Source organism: Hypomesus transpacificus, chromosome 21 (genome assembly GCF_021917145.1).
Source record: "Hypomesus transpacificus isolate Combined female chromosome 21, fHypTra1, whole genome shotgun sequence".
Classification (NCBI taxonomy): domain Eukaryota; kingdom Metazoa; phylum Chordata; class Actinopteri; order Osmeriformes; family Osmeridae; genus Hypomesus; species Hypomesus transpacificus.
Genome location: NC_061080.1, coordinates 4,021,361 through 4,046,267, shown reverse-complemented (window position 1 = coordinate 4,046,267; position 24,907 = coordinate 4,021,361). Strand labels below are relative to the sequence as shown.

Below are 24,907 nucleotides of genomic sequence, written 5' to 3'. Positions count from 1 at the left end.
CCATCACTAGATCTGAACTCCAAGAGAGAACAGGGTGCCTCTGACGCCAGGATCCTGATTGTGGACAAGCTCTCCCAGCTGAACGTGCCTGATTCCACCTGCAGGTGGATCACAGACTTCCTGTCTGACAGGAAGCCTGCTGGCCTCTTCAACAAGGCCAAGGACTCGCATTGAGAACACTTCATCTATATTATAATTCACCACGTTTTTGAACAATTCCTTTTGCACTATGCTGCCCGATTTCATCTTGTAACATTTCATTTTCTATATTTTATATTTACATTATTTAGCTCTTTAGTATATTGTATAGCTCTTTAGGACCTGTTTAACTCTTTATTATTGGGATATTTATTTACTTATATTTATATTTTTTTTTAATCAAGTTCCGTATATGTACATTGTATGCACCTTCCCGTCACAGTAAATGTTGTTTGTGTTAATTTACATGGCAATAAAAATGTTGGGTCATCCACCCAGACGGTGGCAGTAGTGCTTAATCATTGTTATGATTTTCTCGTGCAGCACCAAAGGAAGCCTCACTTTAGCCAGCCAGCTGCTATGTAAAGTAGCCATTGGGCTAAATAGTTGTTAGATATTATCTATGTTATGGAAAACATGTCGCATGTCATATTAAATATGACAATTTCCACATAATTCCTTTGTGGCTTCGTTTTCCTGAAAATAACGATATTTGTGAGTGCCCTCTGAAATTCCACAGTTGAAACTTCGCTTGAAAGGTGTACTACTGTAAGAGAGGTAAACAATGATTTCCATCTATTTTATTGTAATGGTGAGATACCTCTACCTTCTCTCTGTTTACTGCACATTGTTCAAGCGCAATATCCTGTTGTTAAAGCGTCAATACTCACGTTATATTTTATTTGGTTATAATATTGGTGAATTAAATTCTCGAGTTATGGCTAATGAAATTCTGCTAAACATTTTCATCTGCCCATTCATGGAGTGAATACATACAAAGCCATGTAGCTAGTTACAGTAGTAAGCGCTCTCATTTTGCTTTGCAGTGAACATTTTCAACACATTTCAACTTCGAGGCAATTAAACCAAAGGTGTCTGAATAAGACATGTCTAAATGGAGGGCGACTGGAACACCTCAGCCATGGTCGTTGGATTACTCTGAGGAAAGGAACGGGAACGGACGTCCGATGTCCAGCAGCAACACTGGAAAACCCTACACCCGCCCAGGGTGGAGTAGTGGCGGTAGGGAGTGCAGTGACCCCCTTGATAGGAGTCATAACACACATCTCTACAGAGACAGAGGAAGAGATTCGTTCAGGCTGAGGGATCCCATGAGGGAGAGACATCCGGGAATGGAGACAGACCCGGTGTGGGAGAGAGGTCCGAGGAACGGGAGGGAGAGAGATCGAATAGCTCAGAGGGATTCAATGAGGGAGGAGAATCCAGTGTGCGTTGGCACTGCTAGCGCTGCCTTCATCCCAGGCCTTGACGTGGGGCTATACGGAGAAGCTGTAGACGGGGGCGTGTTGGAACTCAGCGAGGGGGACCAGGAGCTCGCGAGGAAGAAGAAAGAGCTGCTGTTGATCGAAAAGGAGATCCTGCGTAAGAAAACGTTAATTGCTGAAAAAGCACACGGTGGTTTGCCTCTAGAAGAACGAGTGAATGCCATCTTAAAAAAGAGGAGGAGGTGGCAGGAATATCCTTCTATGGTAAGCTCTACTTACTGCATTTTATTTATGAAGTTACCATCTAAGTAGGTTTAATAAATCATGAGATGCCACTATTATAAATGTTTGTTTCTTTTACAGACACTGTTACAAAAGCAAAAATCAATCCTTATTAAGTGACTTACACACCCTGCTACCAGGCCTTAACCAAATTCAATTAAATCTACAATTTTGACCAGGTCTCTTCCAAGCCGGTTGCTTGTCAGAAAACCCTAGACCAGTCACCCAGAAGGTTCCGTAGCTTTCTGGAGAGGAGGAATGATTCCATCTTGAGCGAAGATCCAAAAGGCGGCTTTTGTTCGGAGTACAAAGAAGAACCTCCAGTGAAACGCAGAGTGACAGCTTTGATGCACCATCGTCGCAGTATGTTGCTTGCAACATCGAACAACAAGGTATGTGTCACTCCTTCTGGAACGTCACATTTATTTTGAGCATGAAAACCACAATTTGGTCCGTTTCATATGTAATTTAGAACAAAGACCTAACAAACCCAATAGTATATGTTGTATGGTTGTAAAGGTCATGAGTAATTATGTTTTCTTGTTGGTGTACTTCAGCATACGCTGGATAATCATGATTGGTCTCCTTGTGTCCGTCCCATCCAGAACCCCGTTGGCCCAGACCCAGAGCAGGACCCCGCCTCCAAGGGCTTCCAGCGCTTCATCAACATTCTCAACAGGGGCGTGGACATCGACAGGCTGGCCAAGATCGTCAACGGTGATTCCGACGGACGTGGGAATCCCCTGCCTCCCTGCTCGCCTTCCCGTCTGGACAGCCAGTCTCAAGGGTCCCACAGGAGCGACAGCCAAGGGAGAGACCACTTTGGAGCTCCTCGGAGAGACCACGGCCTCTCCCCGAGCGGAGAGAGAAGAAGGATGGGGCTTACCGGCCTGGACGGAACCCAGGCCAAGCACCACTGTCGCTCCCACAGCGCAACCGGCAGCCATGTTGGCTCTAGCACTCGATCCAGGTCTCCAGCTCCAGTGGAACGCCGGAAGGAACCGGGGCTTGAGAATGATCTGAGTCATGGGCAGCTCCAAGGCCTCCTGCAGACCATCGGGCTGACCCTGGGGGAGGAGGAGCTAGGCCGGCTGACCGACCGCACCCAGGAGAGGCTGTTTGGGAGGAAGGAGGACAAGGAGAGGCTGTTAGGGAAGAAGGAGAACAAGGACAAGGAGAGGTTGAAGGAGCGTTTGCTGGAACTTCACAGGTGTTCGTCCTCGTCCTCGAGTAGTCCCGGCTCCAGCCCCCCTCACCAGCTGCACTCTTCAGACAAGGCTTCCAGGGACATCAGAGAGAGGAGTCGCACCTCTGCAGACCCACACTCACGAGTCAGAGATAGGGACAGAGATGGAGACAGAAAAAGAGATGGAGATAGAGACCGAAAAAGAGACGGAGATAGAGACAGAAACAGAGATGGAGATAGAGACAGAAACAGAGATGGAGATAGGAACAGAGACAGAAAAAGAGATGGGGATAGGAATAGAGATAGAAAAAGAGATGGAGACAGAGATGGAGAGAGAGATAGAGACAGAGACAGGGATAAAGACAGAGATAGAGAAAGAGGTCAAAACAGAGACAGGAACAAGGACAGAGAAAGAACCGGGGACAAAGACAGAAATGGAGACCGACAGGAAAACAGGAGCAGATCGAGGGAAGCCACCGATGGTCAATACCCCACAAACCTAGCATACCCATACCCCTACCCTCCTCCTGTGATTCCCCCTTACACTACAGCCCACACCTCCCAGTACACTGCATGTCTCAGTAGCCACTATCCCGGGGCGAGTCTCCCTAACTGGGGCTTCCCACCTGGCATCATGCCCCCCTCCCCTTACCCCTCTGGGTATCCTCCTCCGAACCCTGTCAGTCCTTTGCATTATTATAATGAGCTTTCAGCAGCTTCTACCCATACGGACGCATACAACCAGCCCACTGCCTACGTCGAGCCAGAGGACTTCAGCCAGTTGTTCAATCCGGACCTGTCGTTGAGTGAAGGCCAGGAGATGGATAACCTGAGGCCTCGCTGTCTCCTGGAGCCCCAGATGAAAACGAGCAACAAGAAGGTGAACATGCTGGTGGTGGTAAAGAAGAAGAGGGCCCACGGATCAAGGAAGACCAAGAAAAGGCTTGAGTATCAGAAAGTTCGGTGGCAAAAGAGGTTCAGTCTGGGTCTGGTGGGTCGTGGGGGTTCTCAGGGGAATGCACGGGGCCCCCGGCGCACCACAGACTCCCAGGCCTCCAGCACACCAGGGCCCCAGGCCTCCAGCACACCAGGGCCCCAGGCCTCCAGCACACCAGGGCCCCAGGCCTCCAGCACACCAGGGCCCCAGGCCCCTTCTCAGGGGGTCCGTGGGCTAGCAGCCACGCAGCAAAACACACAGATCCCTCACAAGACACCACTGCTTCTCTCAGAGAAAAGAATTATGACTGAAGAGGAGATGAAGGCTCAACTGAAGAAAAAGGTTTGTCATACTTTTGAAGCTAATGATTGTATTGTATACATGGATCTTGTGTCATTGTTTAATGTATCCACATTGGGCTGAATCAACTATTTTCTGTCTCCGCAGCACTTTGAATCCCAGTGTATCAATTGAGACTTATTGATAAATTAACAGTGGATTAATGTAGAACAGGCTTTTCACACCACTTGTCGTTCAGTGTTGTTATTGAGTAGGTGCTGGATTTGATGATTTGTGTGTCTGTTATTTTATAGCTTGTAGAGTTCAACCTGAAGATGAAGCAGAATCCAATTCAACCTAAAGAAACCGTCTCAATGGCTGACGAAATGGACTAGGCTAACCTAAAACGCAAGTGTACGTAAGTAGGCGCATTTGTGATTGTTGTTCTCTTAATAGGTAGAAAATACAAGATACATTTCTCCCTTTTATTAACCCTTTTCAAAGTTGAATTGAAAATGAAAAGTGTTCCCTGTTTTCACGGAGCTTTGTATCTCGATGTCCCCCCTTCATCATGCTCCAGGTCCATTCAAACTTGAAGGAAATAGACCAACCGCCTTCTACACCCTAGCCTTCTGTCACTGCCTCCACTATGTTGGCAGAAACTGTCATTGAACATTTGGATTCAGTCATGTCTGTATTTCACAAGATACACCTACGACATCCTGCAAACCATATTACCAATCGGCATCAACTATTTAACGTAGACATGTTTTACAACACATGACTTTAACCACACAATCTTTTTACACAAGTAATTGGTCTTTATCTACATTATTAGAATGGGATAGGATAAGTGTTGAATGGCAGTTCTATATTCATGTTGATCATTACCCAATAACTAAGAACAGGGGTTTTACTACCCATCTCTGAAATGTAGACTATTTTCATATAATCTCTAGATTTTGTAAAGACTGTTGTAAAGACAAATTTATATAAATTTGTGTGCAATGCATTTTTTTTACACTTGGATCTCATACTGTACCATGTGTGTCACAAATTTTATTACACGTATTGAATACAGAAAAATACAATCCTGTATTGTAAGTTGTATAAGTTACAATTTGTAACATACATCTGTGGTTCTGCTGAGCAAAACAAAGTCAAATACAAATAAATTAAACCATTCAAAAACAAAGTCTTTGAAAACACCCTGACCTAATGCATCACATTGTCTCGAGTGCACATTTCTTTCTCTCTACAACGCTCCAAAGTGTGTATTGTGTGTGTGTGTATTGTGTGTGTGTGTAGTGTGTGTGTATTGTGTGTGTGTGTATGTGTGGATGGCAGCGGTGTTCAGAGTTCGTCCCGCTCCTCTCCCCCACACAGGCAGGCTTCCCGCTGGCTGTTCATGTAGGGTCTACAGCCCAGAGTCCACACCGTGTTGAACAGGGTGTCTGCCACCGCCTCGCAGGCTGCCAACAGACACACACAATGAGCCAGAGAGACGTTGGTACACAATCAGTACAACTGGAAAAACTGACCTATATATTTGGAAGTACACCTAAATATTAAGAAACATTTTGATATTAAGGTGAGGTTTATGAGTACGTTTTTTGCCTTACAAGAAAGTACAAAAATAAAGTAAATGGAAATGTATAGATCATTTAAATGACAGTCGAGATGCGCTCGTGTCATCGTCTTACTGACCTTTGACACGAAACCGAGGCTTTTCTTGAGGTCTGAGCAGATGCTGTGGAGGCAGAAGCGGAACTTGGAGTCGCAGCGGTACTTGTTGGAGCCGCAGGTGTCGTAACACATGTCCAGCTGATTACAGCACTTGGTCATGGCAGGGATGCCCAGATCCACCTGGAAACAGGGCAAAGGTGGTGAGTCAAATACACATCATCTAAGATGGGAAGATGTATGACTTAACTTTCCCCTCATTGTTTCAGCAACACTCAAATGTACAGGTACCTCACCTTTGAATTTGAAAGCCGGACAGATGTATTTCACATGTGCTTGTATGTGTGACTGTGTGTGTGTGTGTCCTGTGTATAAGAATACCCACCCCATTAGGCACAGGGAGGCCCATGAAGTAAGAGCTGCACCCGTTCGGCTCCGGCATCTGATAGTCTGGTCGAGGGACAGGAGCTTTGCCTGTGAAAAAGATGTAGTTGCCATCAACTACTAGGAGTCAGGTGGCTGAGCGGTTAGGGAATCGGGCTAGTCATCTGAAGGTCGCCAGTTCGATTCCCGGCTGCACTTCATGACGTTGTGTCCTTGGGCAAGGCACTTCACCCTACTTTCCTTGGGGGGAATGTCCCTGTACTTACTGTAAGTCGCTCTGGATAAGAGCGTCTGCTAAATGACTAAATGTAAATGTATTGACAGGCAAAGAGAATCGAATGTCAGGTGGAAGACCTGGGAGAAAGGCTGAGGTAAACAGTGAGAACATAGCTGGCCACATAACATGGTTGATATAGAGATGGCAGCAGATAACACAGACATCTATCATAGTCTCCTCGCATGTCTCCTCATGATATCTAGTATCTTACTCTACCCACTCACCACGGCTCATAGTCCACTTTAAGGCCATTTGTGGCTGAGGGAGTATTATCTGTTGATAAACAGTGTTTCGAACTGTTGAGGAATTCACAATGCTCGCCTTCCTCGACTAGGTTATGAAGTTCTATTTTACTACTTCAAATACAGGACATAGATAAGTGGTTAAGATGTGAAAACATTTCTTTTAGCATTTTAGTTTCCTACTTAGCCACCGTCAATGTCAGGGTGACCATAAAAGGGCGTCTGGATTGGGCATGCCAAAATGTAAATGAACAATACAACCCATAGACAATCCATAAAATGTTCCCCGGGAAGATCCAAAGTCATTTTTGAACGAGACTCACCAAAGCGACAGCGGTACTGGCACACTCCATCTCGTCCCCCCAATAGCTCCAGCATCGAATCAAAGTATCCATTGACTGCCTCAAAGCTGCCCCTCAGGGAGTTCAGGCCCCAATCAGAGTCCTCTTCCTCAGCCTGTGGATCAGCTTGTCCTGCCTCTGGTGGCGGGGCGTCGACCTCTTGGCTGGACGCTCCATGGATGCAGAGGCCCAGAATCAATAGCAGGGAGAGGGGCGCCCTGTAAAACATACTGGAGGTTTTGTACGGTAGGAGAGATAGACACTCTGAGCTGGTGGTCCTGGAAGTTCAGATGGGGAGAGTGTCCTAAGCAGAAACACATGGAGAGTGACTGTGTTTTTGTGGTGTAGCCACTCTCACCTGCACTTTGAGCCCACTCAAGGACAGCCTCCACTGTGGAAGAGCAAAGGTTAGCCTGCTATCTGAGATTGTATTTATATTTCTTTTTTTTTTCATGATTAGTTGTTCAAAATGTGTTTTTGTTTTTTTTACAAATAGTTGTTTCTTTGAGTACTATTGTGACAAGCATTTGCAACCATAGAATTCATTGTAAAATTGGGTGATGTCATGCACTTTAATGACTCACGACAGGAAATACTTCAAGGTTATTGATATTTGTGTTTTTGTGCATATAGTTTTGTGTATTTGTGTTGTTTGTTTACAAATAGTTGTTTCTTTGAGTACTATTGTGACAAGCATTTGCAACCATAGAGTTAATTGTAAAAATGGGTGATGTCATGCGCTTTAATGACTCACGACAGGAAATACTTCAAGGTTATTGATATTTGTCTTGAATTTTAGTAGGCCAACCAAAATCAACCAAAAGTCAACCAAAAATGACTTGGATAATGTTGTCATATTATAATTGTTCAAGTATTTTCCATCTTTGAAAAACAAACTAATTTTCTGTCTCAGACATCAAATGGGCTTTTATTTTGAAAGTAGGCGGCAACTGAGTGAACATGTGCACGGAAGAAGGGAACGACAACTACAAGATGATGCTCTGATGCTACCTCAACTTGCTTCAGAAGAGCAAGAAGAAAGTTAGCATTGTTTTGACAAACAAAGTCAAAGTCGAAGCATTTGTATTTCAGATAATTAATGCATCTTAATGATTCGTGGATAGTGAAAGTAACAGGGAAACTGTGGAATAAATCTAGGCTTTAGAAAAGCGCGAGCTAAAGTGTCAGTAGCATAGTTGTTTACTTCTGAATTCAAACGTCTAGCTTGCTACCTAATAATATTCGTTTGACTAAACGTACATTTAGATTCAATCTAGTCGACAGAACGAGACAAGGAGTATGGCATTTGCTAACCTCTTCACCAGTATCCCAAATGATGTCACATCTCCACGTGAACCTGCTTCTTTTGAGCGGTATGTTGATAGGCGATGCGATAGAATAGCAGTACTACAGTATGCTGTATGTTTTTGATTTCATGCTGTTTGTTTCTGTCTACCATCTAATTAAGGGAGGACGGCGAACTAGAACCAGATGAGCTGGGTAAAGACAATGAGGAGACGAACAAGTCTAGAAATAGATCTTTGCTAAGTGGACAACAGAGTACCTCCAAAATGAAGAAGAAAAGAGCCAGGAAGAGTTTTAGTAGTGCTCTTCCAAAGGTAATCTCAAGGCTCATTCATTAATGGATGCCATTTGCCCTAATGCGCTCCATACAAACCATTATGACACTTAAAGCAAGCAATTTGCATGTGTCATCATCACTTTTTGTCATGGAGATCCGTTTAATGTCCTGATTTGCTGTGTTTCTCTCACCAGGGTCCATCTAAAAAGGTAAGGGATAATGCGTATTTCAGTGACTTAGATTCCAGGGCCAGAGACTACCACATGAAGAGGAACGACTATAAGCAACCATGCATCGACTTCAGCAGAGAACTGGACAACTATAACCGAGTTAAACTAGCAGATCAGTGCAGCAGTCAGACTGCGGAGTCTGCCCAGAACAATGGTGTCAAGCAAAAAGACGCAAGCGTCCAAAATGTAGATAATCAACAGCAGCAGAAAAAAAAGAAGAAAAAGAAGAACAAAAAGAAGAAATGGGATATGAAACTGCAAAGTCAAACCAACTGGAGAGGAAACCCTACTGAAAGAGGTGGCCATCAAGCTCACCAGTCAACACATTTTTCTTCCATGAGAGGAAGGGGTTTCGCCAATAAAGGTGGACAGTGTGCTGACAGAGGCCAAGCCGGGTCTAGAAAAGGCAGTAATTCACCCCGGGAGCAGCAGGATGGATCCAGGAATGGAGGCGGAAGGAAAGACCAGATGGGCCGTTTTCAAAATACCAACCGCTTTCAGAGAAATGGTCGGGGGTTCCGTGGCGGCAGGAGGCAGTTTGAGCAGGTATGTCGAGTTCAGAAAGCTCAGCATCCATTTGAATTCTAGTGAGCTCACTAAGCTGGATGACTTTACTGTTCCCATTTTTTCCCACAGGAAAATGTGGTGGAGCAAAAGCGCGTGATGACACAGGAGTTCAAGGACCAGAATGTGATAGAGAAGGATGGGAGGTTCATCTGTCGACATTTTCTTTTGGGAAAGTGCATCAAGGCAAGTTGCTAATGGTGTAAACCAGCCATCATTAGACATTTGGCAGTGGAAAACTTCGCCGATCAAAGTTATAATGTAATAAAATAATGATGTAGGACTACAAGTGATGGTGGGGAGGGACAAATCTATGTCAAGTCCTGGATGTGTTGTCTCATTGTAATGGATTTGGTCACTTATGTTTCCCAACAGGGTGACGAATGTCAACTGGAACATGCCCTGGATGTCCATAATACATTCAAAGAAGCGTGCAAATTTTATATTCAGGGGTTCTGCACTAAAGGAACGACGTGCCCGTATATGCATGATATCCTTTTAATTTGATTTCAATATTAAGAGGAAGACGTGTGTGTGTAAATGAATTATGCAGGCTTTGTACGGTAATGGTTTTGTGGTTAAAATGATTATCATCTAGTGTTTCCTTGACGGATGCCACAGGATTTCCCCTGTAAGTTCTTCCACTCTGGTGGAAAGTGCTTTCAAAGAGATGGGTGCAGGTTTTCCCATGAACCTTTGACTGACCTCACCAGAAAACTATTCGAGGAGGTCAGTGGGTCCACAATCTGATGTGGCAAGCCTTAAAAGCTTACAACAATTTCATGTTAAACCTGGTACGTATTTCAAAGCTTGTGTATGCCTCCTTTGCAGTCATGGAAACAGCACAAGGAAATGACAACAGGGAATCAGCCTGAAAACACAGAGCAAGAGACAACCAAAGATCAAACAATAAACACCGTTGATGCTGACAAACCCAAGTCTGATATTGATATATTCTTAGATCCTGTCAGGTGAGTAAAAGTAATAGTGTCCAGTTTTTTTCCCTATGTCAAGTAGTTTCATGGCTCACACTCCAGTGCTAATTCTTAAGCGTAAAGAACCTTGATCTACAAATTGTTAAAGTTTTTGATACATTTAAGATCTCTTACAATTCACTCATTTGGAATTTCAGGCCAAATTTTTACAACAGCGCCTGCCCCTCTGAGCCAGACACCGAGCAGAGAGTCCATCTGTGGAACACGCCAGAACCTGCAGAGACAAAAGACACCCCTTACATAGACTCAGTCCACACCGTAGATTCATATGCAAATACCACCGACAGTAAGGTGCCGGTCTCCTATTCCGTCGAGGCAGTTCTTGGGTCTCGCACACTCTCTGATAAACCTAAACCCTTCAACAACCTTTTTGCACACCCTGGTAGACAGCCATCCCCTGGACATTGGTCCCAGCGAACGTCCCCCAGTCATCCATCAAGCTCCACAGAATGTAAGGAGAAGGTTTCTTATGCAATTGCGAATTCCCTCGGGTCACAAAAAATGCAAGAAAAACCTTTCCGTAGCCTATTTGCCAGTCCTATCATTCAGGCCTATAGCTCGCCCAGGCCTCTTGCTCCTCAAACAAAATCTGGTACCCTGAGAACTCACCCAAGTACAGAAGGATCCTCACATTGTTCCAAGTCGTACTCTGAAGACTGCAAAACTAAACGCCCTGCTGAAATGGTTGGAAATAACCAACCCTCCGGAACAGCTTTCCAGAAGCTTTTTGCACGCCCCATCGATCAGAACTTGCATAGTCCCGTGAAGATGTGTGCCGATCCTCCACATAGCTCCCAAGTGTCCTTTTCAGATAAGGGAGGAACAAAACCATCCCAGGACCAATCCTTCCTCTCCCTTTTCGCAGTTCCCATCAGTCAGACGACAGCTCCTAAATGCTCCACAGCTCCTGCACAGGCAAATCAATATCCCCTCAGAACTCAAACCGGTCTGCGGATGATACCGTCTTCTCAAACTCATTCAAGATTATCTACAGATCGTAAGAGGAAGGCTTCCCTTTCTACTGAGTCTATTGCATCCGGCAAACCGCTTCAAAAAACATTTAATAGCCTCTTTGCAGGGTCAATAGGCCAGACTTCTACTGCCCAATCTCCTCCTGTTCCAACCCTATCTGGTCACAAAAAGTCAAAAGAGACCCCAGGTTCCCCACCAGGCCCCAGAGAAATCGATGTTAATCCCTTAAGGAAACCCTTTCATAATCTATTTTCCGGCCTCATCAACCCGGCTCCTATGCACACCCCTCAGACTCAGAATTCGCCCAGTAGTCCTATCGGCTTGTCAGATCATAAGCATGAAGGTCTTTGTTCAGTTGAGATTCCGCTCGAGTCTTCTAAGCCTGTGGAAAAACCCTTTTCCAGCCTCTTTGCTAAACCCATTGGTGAGGCCATCCCACCAGAGTCTCCCACACAGGCCAAGCCAGATTTCTGCAGCAACCAGGTCAAAGGCAGACCACAAGATCTTGCGTCACACACAGGTGAAGTTATTGCCTTTTAATCTTTGCTTTTAATTTGTCTTTTCATATGACCAAAACATTGATTTAAAAATGTTTTCGATGTTTTTATTGACTGCAGAACCAGCTGAGACCAAGGCGGTTTTCAAGACCCTTTTTCAGTCCCTAACTCCATGTCGCCAAGAGGGAAAGCAAAGCAAAGACACTGGTATGGTCATGTGTGTTATCCTTTAAAATATGTCATGTTTGTTTCCTTTTTCCTCATGCTGTAAAAACAAAGCAGGTTTAATGTGGGTGATTTGTTCATACATAAAGGATGAACAAAACGACAAACTTCATGTAGTAATAATGCACACCCATTGTTTAACCATCCAACTCGAATTAACAAAACTTTCTTTTTGCTGCCTTTCAGTAAGAGATGGCTTCAGCGTCAGTAAATACGCCAAACAACCTCCCTGCACTGAGAAACAAAAGCAAAAAAAGGACGTAAAGACGGAGGAGGATGATACAAAGTCGCCTGTGGGGTGTAATGGGACGGAAGAGCCGTCCCTACAAGACTCCATCTCCCATGAGGCTGTGGTAGAACCTCGTCCTTCCCTGAAGAGTCAAGCCCAGGTAGGTGCCCCTGGTTTCCACAACCTACCTATTCAAGCTGTGGCACTACTGACACGACCTCCCACCAACGGGTCGCAGAAAGCGCTGTCTAGACAAACGAGGAACGAGAGCAATGTAAGCATGACGCAATTGAAGGATCTTTTCAAGACTTTTGACCCAACAGCATCCCCTTTTGGTCAGTAGCTTTTGTGATTGCAGTCTCTAAAGATTCGTACGTTTTTGTTTTTATAAGTGTGTTGACATTATCCTTTGAGGAGCTGAGAGGATCATCATTTGCACTTGATAAGGTGAAGGAAGCAACATAAATGTAAATGTAAGGAAGCCTTTTTAAATTCCCACATGAAAATGGTAACTATCTGTTCAAGCACTGTTTGTTTGTTTGTTTTCTTAATGATTGTTTTTATTTTCACTCTCAATATGGTTTAGTATTCACTAAATTGCAAAACTTCCCAAATAAACAATTGCTACATTACAATAAACTCAGGTTTATTTTATTTCACTATAACCTGGATTAAATGGTGTTTATGGCCCCATCACACCATAACGTTCTGGTCAACGTTCTATGACGTTAAAGGGAAACATTGTTAATCATCCATGGTCGCTGGTATAGCGCCAGATGAGCGCTGTGTGGACGCTGGTGATGCTGGTAATCGTCGGTGATCGTCGGAGAACGCTGGTCCAAAAAAAAAGTTTTGAACATGCACAAAAGTTCTGATGGAGACCAGCGTTCTTCAACATTTATTTTTAAACGCTGGATAACGCTGATGAATGTTTATGGAATGTTTGACTAACGTTGCACGCGTTTGGCTATCGTTAGTCAGTCGTTACCCTAGCGTTACTTGGTTGTTATTCATTGTTTGCTTTCGTTACACATCGTCGCGACCCATTAACACGTCCTCACACGCTAATAGTTTTCTGGGGTGTCTTACTTGTTCGCTGTTACACGCTCCTCATGGTCAGTCCCACGCTAGTCATGCGTTATAGTCACACATTAGTCATACGCCAGATGTGTACACCTCGCCCTAGAACGCTCGAAATTGAACGATTAGAACTTTCAGAGAACGTTAGCCAGAACGTTATGGTGTGAAGGAGCCTTGAGGCACACAACTTCAACCATTGATTTAAAAAGAAAATTTAAATTTTATTTAAGGTAAACAAATAAAAATATGTTTTTATTATTTACATTTGACATTTACTCATTTAGTAGACGCTTTTATCGTTGCTGACGTTGTGAGGTAGGCTAGCACTGAGTACCCTTCATTGACATAAGGCAGTTTTTTCCACAAAAACGTAACCTCCTAAACTGTGCAACGGAACGTACATAAAAATACAAGCAACTCAATCGGGACCAAGACAACTTTTGACATCAACGTTGTCTATGTAGTCAGAATATTGATGGATCCTTAGGGGTGGGAAAAGAATAATAATATATATGTGAGAGAACAATGGTTATGCTTGCCAAAGGCGTGAGCACACCCAATAATATAATTCACAGAGAGTAAAAGTAGTTCAATCAGTTACAGCTAGCCTCAACAAGTGCTACAAATCCCCTCAATAAGTGTGATTGTGTTCCTGGAGGAAATAAACTTCTGATCCAACAAATATTTCTTAAGTATTGTTGTACTCCCAGAACAAGTGCGTCTTTAGCCTTTTTATCACACACAGCCATTGCTTTCTTCCTTTCCTTACTCCTGTTGGGGCGTTTAAATGTTTGCCATGAGTGCTTTTGCTTCTGTGCCACCACAAGACTCAGGCATTTTCTTGTCAGGCAATCTGATTCCAACCAATTTCTTTAAACCGTCCATTCCCATAATTCTCTTCTCCATCATCAATCTCCTCTTTCCCAGGAGTCCATGTCATTTTTGAATTGAAGCATCCCATCTAATGACAAAGAAAAACGGTAAAAAATGACTTTCTTACACGAAACATTTCGATTTTGAGGTGCGGTTCACAGACAGGTTCTCACCTTAAACATGACCACAGTAATAATAAGGAGAAGCAGGACCCCCCCACCAGCACCTGTTGCTATAATCAGCTCTTTGTTCGGGGGAATGATGAACTCTGCTCGAACATCAATCTGTTAAATGAGACATTTATTTAATATCAGAGGTGTAAGAAAAACCGGAAGATTAGCTCAGATTAGTTTGATATAAACACAGACAATCGGTCTTCTTCAATTTGAATCTCAGTTTTACCTGTGCCTGGTGGAAACTTGTATAATGTTTGTTCTGCCAAAAACAAAAACACATAATGCATTATGTTTATTGCCTTTATTACTAGGATAAATGTATTGGTAGTTTAACTAAATTTACCTCATGGTTACTTGATTTTTGGACATATCGTTGCTTGTCATAGTCAACATTTACAAAACTTTTGAATCGAACGTCTGCTTCATCGCCAGTGAACATTTTGGACAGTGGCATGTCCTGTGAATTGAGGATTCATTTGTAAAATATTTTACAATATTTCAGTCTGTACAATGAACTCTGTACAGTTTTAATGAATTATGGTAAGAACTGATAGCAATATAGCTTTGTGTGAGACATACCTTTACCAACTGCTCAAGGCCCTCAAAAGATACACTTCCCCGAAGTTTGAATTGAACAGTTGCATTTTTGTCCAATATAACAGCATTACATTTGATGGACTTGCAGTTTTTTTCTTTAGTGCAGTACTGTAATAGAACATATTTTTTTTCTTCATAATTTTCTGTAGATATTTTCAAACTTCCATTCAAATTTTACATTTCCTTGATTGCCATATATGTAATGATATGGTACACTCACGTCTGATGTTGCGTTTATAGTTTGTTTACATTCTGTTTGGTTCTAAAAATACATAAGAAATGCATTGTGATGAATATTTGTTGAAAGCGACAGCAAAACAAGAATATCAAGTATTATACAACAACAACAATCAAGTATTATACATAACTGTGAACAAGTTACCTCTGAGACTGATACTTTATAATCCCTCATTTCAAATTGATGCCCAAGCAGAGTTGGGAAGGTGATGGTTACTGTAACAGGCAAAGACTTCCAAGCCAAGTTCTTCACCTGTGAATATTGTTCTAATATTAGTATTTTATTTGTATTAATATATTTTTTTACAACCTAATTCAAAAGACTTCCTGATTTAGCATTAGTAGAAACACCTTGAGAAAAAATACAAAACATATTGAGCATGCAAAAAATTGATCTAGAGTTGATTTGGTCAAGTAGAACTTATGCCATACCTCGTATACATTTACCAGATTTTTAAGTCCTTTATCCTCTTGATTAACGATAAAATACGTGTTGGAGTATTCATAATTCCTAAAGTGAAATCCAACCTGAATTGTTATGCCAGAATGATTCAACAAAGTATTTAACAAAAATATTGTTAGTGTAAAAACATGAACGTACGCCTTTGCTGTCAAATCAACTGCAAACTGAACAGGAATGGATTTGGTAACTGTAGCATTGGTGGAGTTGTCATTATCACTGTAAATGAAAAATTGAATCCAGCTCAAGTCTTGTAAACAGTGTGGGTTACTTCTTACAATCACAGCATATGAGAACATTGGTTAATCGGGCTGTACTAATACCTGTGTCCAATGATGGTCATGGACATGGTGTCATTCCAATTGTAGGAATTTGAAATGCGAAATAAACTCTTAAATGTTGCCTGAAAAAATAAAAACACATTTGTTGTGTTAGATATTCCTCTTAGTTAATAATTGACAACTGCAGCAATAGTGTAAATATTGGTTAATTTGGGATCACACTAGTGAATTCTTTAACCTAACAACATTTTTTCTACTGTGAACATCCTACAGTGTAAACTCAGTTTACAGGTAGTACACCCCTTACTGTTGTTTTGCTGCGATAGACAGGAAGGCTGATGCTGCACAGGGTCCTGTGAGTGACCCCCTCTAGATTGCTGCATTTGTGGAGGGTCGTCCTTGTGGCCTAGTACACAGAGTTACACCAGGGAAGCCTGGCTACAGTACTTTTGTAACACCAATAGTATGGAATATTGTTGATTGACATCAGGAATCTATTCTTAATTGCATGTACTGTAATGGAATTTTTTTAATATACCTTCTCCAGATGCATCTTAGAGAACGATAGGCCAGGTGGGTAGAGGAATGTGAGGCTGGTGTTATGAGAATCATCTGCATGATTGGACAGTCTTACTGTTACGTTGAAGTAGCTTTGGTCCATCACAATTAAAGTTGAGGTTCTGGGTAATGAAAAAGAGACACTTCAAATGTAATAGTCTGTATTTATATTGTATAACTTTGCTGCTTCTTGGTTGTCTTTTGACTTCATTGACTTTGTTACGATTCAATACATACGTGAAGTTAAAGTTTACTTCAAGCTCTGCAACACATTTTTCTTTGTTTTCACAATTCTTCGTAAAGGGCACCTACAACAAGTTACATTTAGTCATTTAGTCACAGACGCTCTTATCCAGAACGACAAAGTTGATGACAATCGTGAATTGTAATTTCCAAAGAAGCTTCAAGGAAGCGAATTGTTTAATTTTAAATGCCCTCCCGATAGGTCATAGTTAAGCCTTACAGTACTGTCTGGCACTATGGGAATGTTAATTCAATGGAATGTAATCAGAGCCTTGTGAAGTACCTCAATGGAAGCCTTTGTAGGGCTGTCAACATTCAAGATGCCAGTTGGTGGTGTTGTTGAGTTCTGAGAAAATGTCAGTTTGATAACAACTGGGGACAATGTGTCCTTCACACATATCTGGAGTGAAGATTTTTTTTAAATCAAAACCTTTTCCATTTGTCATCACCAGATTTACATTGCAGTTGCATTAATATATATTTTTTGCATAAAGGTGTTAATGCAGGCTCTGACATGTTAAGATTTTACCTTCATGTGGATTGAGTGGTTAAAGCAGGTCACATTTTTGCTCAGCTTCTCAATCATTTGAAGTCCTCTGGTTCCATTCCTGCCAACGAGACCTCTACTGGTGTGCCTCATAGGATCCACTTCCAGCATGTAAGAGACATTTATCTCTGCATTCCGCACTCCTGGACACATTCAGACAATGTTACCATCATCCCACTGAACTTCATCATAGATCAGAATCAGAATTCACTTTATTAACCATGTATGTTGTACAAACACAGAATTGACTGTGGCAGGGAGGTGCAAACAATAAACATATACGAATCTTAAATTACGTAAGTCAAAAGTTTAACTATTTCTAAGAACTAAACAATCTAAGAACTAAGCAATCTGAGAATAAAACAATTTAAATATAAAATATATTTAAAAATAAGAATCTGCAGCTTGAGTGGTCAACAGTGCAATCAGATACTAAGATAAAGGTGGCTTATGCATAGTGTAATTGCCATTAGATGGACTTATAAAAGTTAAATAAATGAATGTCAGTGGGAGTCCTTGGCCTTGTTGAAGAGGCCAGTAGAACAGATATAACTGGTAGTGAGTTCTTACCACTCTTGGTAGCCTCCACCATACTAAAGCAGGCTGTTATAGTGAACACTGGGAAGGTTTGGTCCTCACTGGTGAGACAGTCAAATGGATCAGTGCTGATCTCAGAGGGGTGGAATGAGAGACCAGCAGAGACGTTGAAGACAGACTTGGACCTGTAAGTTACCAAAATAAGTCATAGCTTTAACAAAGATTGTATTAGAAAGGAAATGTATGTTTCTCTCTTCAAATGTCTGTCTATCTCTCAATACACAGATCTGTGCAAAATTATAGGCACAGTAAAAAAGGTTAAGCCAAAATGCTTTAGAAATAATTAAATAAAAAGAGTACAACAATGTACTCAACATTCCACTCTAACTGCCGCACAAATACAGAAGACCAAAAATTTGGGTGACTGTCTTTTGCACAGTACTGTATAAGTAAAGTATTACCTTAACACAACAACTCTTCCTTTGGCACCAACTGCAATGTCAATCAAGCCATCATGGCCCATATCCATTCTCCCATCAAGTGTCTGGCCAAATAACTCCAGATCATCCCTCAGCATTTTGGCAGCGATTCTCTGCAATTAAATCATGTAGTTTTGGTGAGACAAAAGTTAGTTTTAACAACAAAAATTCATTATTTGTGTTTTTTTTTGCTTCCGCACTTGATTATAGCTTTTGCGTATTCCTCCAAGTTTGTCACCCAGGTAGATGTACACAGCCCCCCTGCCTTCATCCTCGAGGGGAGCGCCCACGGCCACATCCTTTAGATCATCACCGTTCAGATCTGTGACTGAGGAGATGGATGACCCGAATCTTCCCCAAAAAGGTCCTGACACGTTCATCACACTCCTCAGTTCCAGCTTAGGAAGAGGAAACAGAACACACTTTCTCAACTGTCTTGATAAGACTTCTTCTTATCCTATTTGAATTTTGACAACTTTTTTTACTTAATCAGCTGTCAGAGCCAAGGAAAATCCAACCTTATCAGTCAGTTGGTAGACATAGATCTTGCCCTCACTCTGAGACTGGTAGAACATTGGAGCCGCCACCAGCAGAAAGTCTGTGTTGCCGTCTGAGTCAATATCAACTGCAGACAGCTCTGCCCCAAAATAGGACCCAATCTGAGAAGAACACCATGGACAGTAGTTATCCAAATCACATCATATTGAATGCTATAATTCTATGAAAAATGCATCATAAGCAGACACAATGTAACCAACCTGCTCCCCATACTCTTTCGTAGTCACTTCCCAGTCATTGTTTTCATCATTAGTAAAAAGGAGGATCTGTCCTTTATGTTCAAAACTAGGAGCACCAGTAAGGTACAGAAGGTGATCGTTCTTCTTTGCAACAGTTAAAGCGTACCCTGACAAAGAAAATAATATTAGCAATACTACAAATACTATCATCCACATTTAGCGGGAGAAAACGCAACTGCAATGGTGATAAAATAATTTGAAACATTTTAAGTAACCTTAACTAGGTTACTGGTCACTCCTAATTAACTTTAGGAAAGACATATTTGCCAGATTGTGCTCTGAGACATGCCCATGACTTTACCCATGTAGGAGTCCTTTTCTATGGAGGGATCCACAATTTCTCTTTTCTCCGATCCTGGGCCCTGAATCTCAGAGAGAGATCCTCGCCATTCATATAATCCCACTGACCCTAAAACCAAGATATCCTGTGCAAGGATTTAGAAAGTGCAGTTAAGAATTACTTCTTGCATTTGATGTTTCAAATTTGGTTGGGACTGTCGACAGTTAAGAACATTTATTTTGGAGAATTTAAAAAGCTTATCTTACCTCCTGTAACTGACTATTGAACCCACTTTGAGACATATCTTTTCTTAAGTTTCCTTCCCAAGCAGTATTGTATACTAAATACAAAATGGAGTAAATATTATCCATATTGTCTACCATTGAACATTTGACTGTAACTGCAGAGTTTAAAGCAACATTGTAAAGTCCAACTTAGTTTCAGTACCTTTGAAAGTCTTTTTCTGATAAATGTCCAGGATTCTTGACAGTCCATTATAGTCTTCAATGAGGAATGTGTTGTTATCCTTTGGTTCTGATGCCAGTTTTTTTAGTTTTTCCAAAAAATCTACGTTGTAGTTATTTTTGTTTGAGGGGTTCTTGACCTGCAGGTTTTGTATGATATTATGTAAATCATTATTCATATATATTTAACATTTAGAACTTCCGTACATTTGATGGGTTTGATAGTACTTCAATGTTAACTAAAAGCAGGTCATCATGTCTTTCTGTAGATGTATTTGAAATCAAATGTGATCTTGAACATGAGAACTTACACCAATAATAAAGCGTATGATGTTTTTTTCGTTTGTTCTTTTGATCGACTTTAAATTCCTATCACTATCAGTGGGAAGTCCATCTGTGATGATAACCAGAACCTTTGTTGCATCAGGCGTGGCGCCAGCAATTGAGTTATCAAATAGGTTTTTCCTTAAACAGAAAAAGAAAGGTTGTGCATTTTCTCACATCTGTCAGATTATTATGCAAAATTATTGTTGTTATTATTAATAATTATTATTATTATGTTTCAATTTTCTGTGGATGACTTTCTTTAGCAGTTTTCTTCTTTGTTCTTCTTCCTTCTTTGTGTAATAATCATAGATTTTGTGCAATCCGCCTTTCTTGCACTTAAACCGCTATACAGGCACAATAGCTTATAGTACGCAAAATGTCACTCATTTTGCTTTGATGTCAGTATTTAATCATTCAAGTTACGCACAGTACAAAGTCTATCGCCTTGTGTGTATTGGTTAAGGATTGAAAATGTTGTTCTTTCCGAAGCTTTCCTTCGGCCGTCCCTTTTTGGTAGTCGTTGAAGTCAAAAACTGTCCTGGATTCCTTTGAGAACTGTACTGCAGCAAACTGTGGGGGGAACCAAAAATGTATTTGGTTTGCATTGGGTTGTTGAACAGTTGTGTTCAGAAACCTTGTATAGCATTTCTTAACCTTAATTGAGGATTTTTGGTGTAGTTTGATGATATCCAAAATGAATCCTTTGTTTTTGTTAAATTCATCCCTTGACATGCTTTCTGATCCATCAAACAGAAACACAAGGTCCACTTTCTTCTTGGTACATTCTGTAGGAGAAAAGTAGAGAGCGGAAGTTATGAAGTGCAATAGCAGTGAGATTCTTTGTTGAACATTTAAGTATTACTTTTAGTACTATTTGAAGCATTGCTCATTCTTGTACCTTGAAAGGCAGGTGTGAAGTTTGAGGTTTTCTGGAACTCGCTATTGAACTTGTAGCACACACTGTTCAGATGGGAGTTCTCATCACACTCATGAACCAGACCTGGGCTGCAGGCCTGTGTAAGGATATAAAATTGAAACAATAATTAGCTTTCTGTACTCTATCAAGTAACTTACAAGACTTTTATCATAAAATGGAAAAAGATTAACATCTATGATCGTACCACAAAGTTTGGGGGATTCATTAAGTCATCACCTAAAGTCAGTCCAATGTACTCCAATGATCTATCTCCGTTTGGAAGAAGGGCTACATTTTTTGCTACGTAGGTCAGGATAAATTGTAGACAATCATTAGTCAACAAAACTGATGGGGCATGTAAAAGTTAAATGTGACAATATAATACAATTAGGTCTTATTTGTTTCTAGAACTTGAATTTTGTTAGGAGTTTTGATTCCCACATATACCTGGATTGTAACAAACTGTTTGGTTCTGAACACATTTACAGATTCCTCCAGTGCTGCTTTTCTGAAGTGGTACAGTGACCCGTATCCTGTAAAGGGGGGGTGGGGGGGTTAAAGTACCTATGTATTATGATGGCTGTTTTCCGTATGTCATCATCAAGGCTAGACCAATTGAATCTCAAAGAAAATAAAACATTCTGCTGCTGCTGTTACAATAGAAATATCCTGGTAACCTTTCTAACTTACCCTTTCTTGCCTGATATGTACTGAACTACTTTGTAATCAAATAAATCTTGTTTCTTTCCAGTACAGATGTGGGGGTTTGCTACATCGATGTTGAAAGCCCAAGAAGCTGAGAGAACTAGCAAAAAGACAAACATAAAAAACGACATTAGAGTTACTGTTATATCATAGACAGGGGCGTAGCCAGGACATTATTTCTGGGGGGGCCAGCTCTGGCCAGTCTTTTATATGGGCTGGCACTTTATTGTCAAAAACTACTATTTTAAAACTCACACACTGCATCACTGCAGCAGTTTATCCAGTGGTTAGCTGCTAGTCTCCATTGAAGCGCTGTCAGAATTCAGTTACGTTAGTTTGTGTTGCGCTGTTGATGGGGGCATGGCCCAACTTGTAGCGTAAGTGACCAATGACAATATAAGACGACTTTATAAAAAAAATACTAATGCATTTATTTCAGCTTTATAACGTTTCTGTTCAGGAGGGTTTAAAAACAAACAAAAAAACATTCTCTGACCAATGGTGGCCGTGGCCCCCCCTGGTCACCACGTGACCATTAATTAACCGTCCCGCACCACCAGCAGAGGGCACCGAGGGCGGGGTGGGGGGGCGTCTCTCCGATTTGCGCTCCCATATATTTCAGTGCTGTTGAAATATCTTGCCTAGAGCGGCGAAGGTGCTTGCGCCGGCCCTGACCTTATGGCTACCACCCTGATCATAGAATGACCCTGTTACAGTTTTTTTACAATCGCTATGACAGTTTTTTCAATACCTTAAACAAGTTTTCTAAACTCTTAACACACCAACACACCTACCACACACAATTGGCAAAACTGTTAATTTCATGCTCAGAATCACACATTGTAAACTAAACTCAAACACTAATCGTCATAACACAAAAATACACTTAAAATGACACCATGTCTACCTAACACTAACACATGTTCTCTTTTCACAGGAACATTTAGTCAATCATAGCACATTGTCATAAAAAAACACTAACATCAGATGGAATTACAGAAACTGCATTCTTTAATATGTGTCAGGTCTCACATTATATAGATTATAGATTGTGTTTGTGATGCAGTTTCTTTTGAAGCCTCTACATTTTTGTTTTGTTGGGTTTAGTAAATGCATGCATTTAGTTTCTTTTGCTGCAGAAATTCAAAACAAAAAATGAATGACCAATGTCAGAGTAGCTTTATAGAATGTACGGTTACTGTATTGAAAAAAAGAAGACAGAAACATAATTGCTGCAGTAAAGGCTTCATTTGCAACAGCACATTAATGCAAGAAATATGCAATACAGCTGCCATTTACAGTATTACCCTAGCTCTGGCTCTTCTCTGAGCGCCTCCCTCTCCCTTGTCCTGGTACTTGGCTTCCTCTCCTTCATGCAGGTATTACGGTATGTTGCTCTATATTGTTTTTTTCCCACACAAGATCAGCACAAAGAGCTCCACTTTGCAGTATATATACCATATAGTCATGCGATTGAAAGAACCTCAACACCATAGTGCTTCCTAGTTGGGAATCAACTGTAATTTGTAGTATTTGCATAACTTCAACCAGCTTTATCTCAATAGCAATGGAATAAAATACAGGGGATATATTTGTGTTTCAATTCACAATATGAACAGCTGTTCACTTTGACTTTAGCCGATAAATTAGGTTTTGAACATTGTGTCATCTGTTCTGACATACAGTGTTAAAGCATTGGTAAATTGGTCCGTAAAAATCGATTGTTTTGGTCTTGGTTGAGCTTGTGTGTAAAAGAAGTTTAAGCATTTAAAATGTGTGTTTACTCTATGCATTTTGTGTCAAAGCAACAAGAAATGTGTTGTATAGCCAACACAGACGGATGTTGTGCTAACTGTGTTAAGAGTTTCGGAAACTTGTTTAAGGTATTAAAAAAACTCTCATAGCGATTGTAAAAAACTGTAAGAAGCACTATTGTGCAGTATTTTCACAAGACAAGTAAACCTTTATTGTTTGTAATGTATTTATCTCTAAAGCTTAAAGAGTATTGGCCATGATGTGACTGATTAGATTTTTCTTTTTCTTGGTGGGGATTGCAAAATGGCAACATACATAGTAGCACTGAAAGACCCTAAAGTAGATACAAATAGAACCTTCCATTATTCCTGTGTTACAGCACACGTTACAATATGTAGTCAATTCACATACTAACCTCTATCCTCATTTCTTGTGTAAAGGTTCACACAGAGTTCATGTTTATGCATCCTCCAAACATGTGATTCATTCAAACATCTGTAACACATTTATTCTAAATATTAAACCAAATAAAAGGGTTTAGCAAAATCGCAAATCCTAGTAAATTCTTACCTATAGTTGCCATGCAGGTGAGCAAAGGAATAAGTCTTCTTTTGGTCATTTTCTCTCATCAGTTTTTGCTGCTGATCAAATATAAAGAGATCCTTGCTGTCTCTTGTAGGGATGAAGCTTAATAGAGGCTGCTGTTCCTTCGATCTTTCATACAAGGTTGTTTCCACTCTTGTTTTTGCCCTTGTTGTTGTCTTGTAGTTTCAGTTCTTCCTTGCCAAGTGTTTTTTTTCCCGCCCTAGTTTTGCCTCTCTCTCCTGGCTCCATTCATTCCTGCCCTGCCCCGTATGTTTCCCCCCTTTGTCAGTCCTTTTCACGCCTTGTTCCTGTTTACAATATATATATTTAGTACTTAATTCACTTAACATACTTGGTTCTTGAGAGCCTTCCTCGTTTCCCTTGCGTGTGGGTGTAAATTGCCAATGAAAATGTACAGTACAAAGTGAAAGTCTCAAACACCCAAAGTCTTTTACACTGTGTGAGATATTTTATTAGATTTTTTATTTGTCATTAGGAATTCTTACTTAACAAAGGCAACAAACATTTTTTTTACTTCTGCACCAAAGACTTTTGCACAATACGGCAAATCAGTGCTCTGAGGAAACAGTCTTGTTTAACTTTGACTATAAAGCATGTTGATGTTACAATGAATCAATTGATATATCGGAATATTTTACAATATTCTTAGTTATTCCACGT

At 41.1% G+C, this 24,907-nt stretch overlaps 4 protein-coding genes across 8 annotated transcripts; 2 read left to right on the top strand and 2 right to left on the bottom strand.

Moving 5' to 3' along the window:
- Nucleotides 1–3,230: 3,230 nt before the first annotated feature.
- Nucleotides 3,231–5,300, top strand: LOC124483435. Of its 2 annotated transcripts, none has more exons than XM_047043889.1 (3): nucleotides 3,231–4,171; nucleotides 4,423–4,522; nucleotides 4,689–5,300. In XM_047043889.1, the coding sequence occupies exons 1-2, from the start codon at nucleotides 3,527–3,529 to the stop codon at nucleotides 4,501–4,503; spliced, it is 726 nt and encodes a 241-aa protein (XP_046899845.1). In that variant the 5' UTR covers nucleotides 3,231–3,526; the 3' UTR covers nucleotides 4,504–4,522; nucleotides 4,689–5,300. The 2 variants fall into 2 exon arrangements, with proteins under 2 accessions (XP_046899845.1, XP_046899846.1); XM_047043890.1 differs by having other exon boundaries at nucleotides 4,423–4,526; nucleotides 4,689–4,777.
- A 147-nt stretch (nucleotides 5,301–5,447) lies between these two features.
- Nucleotides 5,448–7,404, bottom strand: LOC124483436 (group XIIB secretory phospholipase A2-like protein). Its single transcript, XM_047043891.1, has 4 exons — nucleotides 7,018–7,404; nucleotides 6,177–6,265; nucleotides 5,813–5,974; nucleotides 5,448–5,584 (listed from the first exon to the last, which is right to left on the bottom strand). The coding sequence occupies exons 1-4, from the start codon at nucleotides 7,262–7,264 to the stop codon at nucleotides 5,462–5,464; spliced, it is 621 nt and encodes a 206-aa protein (XP_046899847.1). The 5' UTR covers nucleotides 7,265–7,404; the 3' UTR covers nucleotides 5,448–5,461.
- A 571-nt stretch (nucleotides 7,405–7,975) lies between these two features.
- On the top strand, nucleotides 7,976–12,924 carry LOC124483280 (zinc finger CCCH domain-containing protein 6-like). The gene is made up of 10 exons (XM_047043642.1): nucleotides 7,976–8,408; nucleotides 8,504–8,654; nucleotides 8,812–9,393; nucleotides 9,484–9,597; nucleotides 9,787–9,901; nucleotides 10,031–10,140; nucleotides 10,243–10,382; nucleotides 10,544–11,898; nucleotides 11,996–12,082; nucleotides 12,287–12,924. The coding sequence occupies exons 1-10, from the start codon at nucleotides 8,335–8,337 to the stop codon at nucleotides 12,670–12,672; spliced, it is 3,114 nt and encodes a 1,037-aa protein (XP_046899598.1). The 5' UTR covers nucleotides 7,976–8,334; the 3' UTR covers nucleotides 12,673–12,924.
- Nucleotides 12,925–13,703: 779 nt separating this feature from the next.
- LOC124483278 (integrin alpha-L-like) lies at nucleotides 13,704–24,619 on the bottom strand. 4 transcript variants are annotated; one of them, XM_047043636.1, is made up of 32 exons: nucleotides 24,212–24,619; nucleotides 24,057–24,136; nucleotides 21,872–21,986; nucleotides 21,629–21,714; nucleotides 21,387–21,481; nucleotides 21,164–21,278; nucleotides 20,920–21,050; nucleotides 20,693–20,835; nucleotides 20,250–20,403; nucleotides 19,922–20,078; nucleotides 19,741–19,814; nucleotides 19,496–19,619; nucleotides 19,156–19,301; nucleotides 18,916–19,056; nucleotides 18,598–18,795; nucleotides 18,380–18,510; nucleotides 17,952–18,103; nucleotides 17,364–17,524; nucleotides 17,118–17,180; nucleotides 16,829–16,899; nucleotides 16,572–16,713; nucleotides 16,341–16,439; nucleotides 16,076–16,155; nucleotides 15,894–15,971; nucleotides 15,725–15,803; nucleotides 15,438–15,545; nucleotides 15,276–15,317; nucleotides 15,038–15,163; nucleotides 14,802–14,915; nucleotides 14,685–14,717; nucleotides 14,456–14,566; nucleotides 13,704–14,370 (listed from the first exon to the last, which is right to left on the bottom strand). In XM_047043636.1, the coding sequence occupies exons 1-32, from the start codon at nucleotides 24,268–24,270 to the stop codon at nucleotides 14,254–14,256; spliced, it is 3,525 nt and encodes a 1,174-aa protein (XP_046899592.1). In that variant the 5' UTR covers nucleotides 24,271–24,619; the 3' UTR covers nucleotides 13,704–14,253. The 4 variants fall into 4 exon arrangements, with proteins under 4 accessions (XP_046899592.1, XP_046899593.1, XP_046899594.1 ...); XM_047043637.1 differs by lacking the exon at nucleotides 24,057–24,136 and having other exon boundaries at nucleotides 17,118–17,234; XM_047043638.1 differs by lacking the exon at nucleotides 24,057–24,136 and having other exon boundaries at nucleotides 13,707–14,370; nucleotides 17,118–17,234; nucleotides 21,419–21,481; nucleotides 24,212–24,616.
- Between the last annotated feature and the right edge of the window lie 288 nt (nucleotides 24,620–24,907).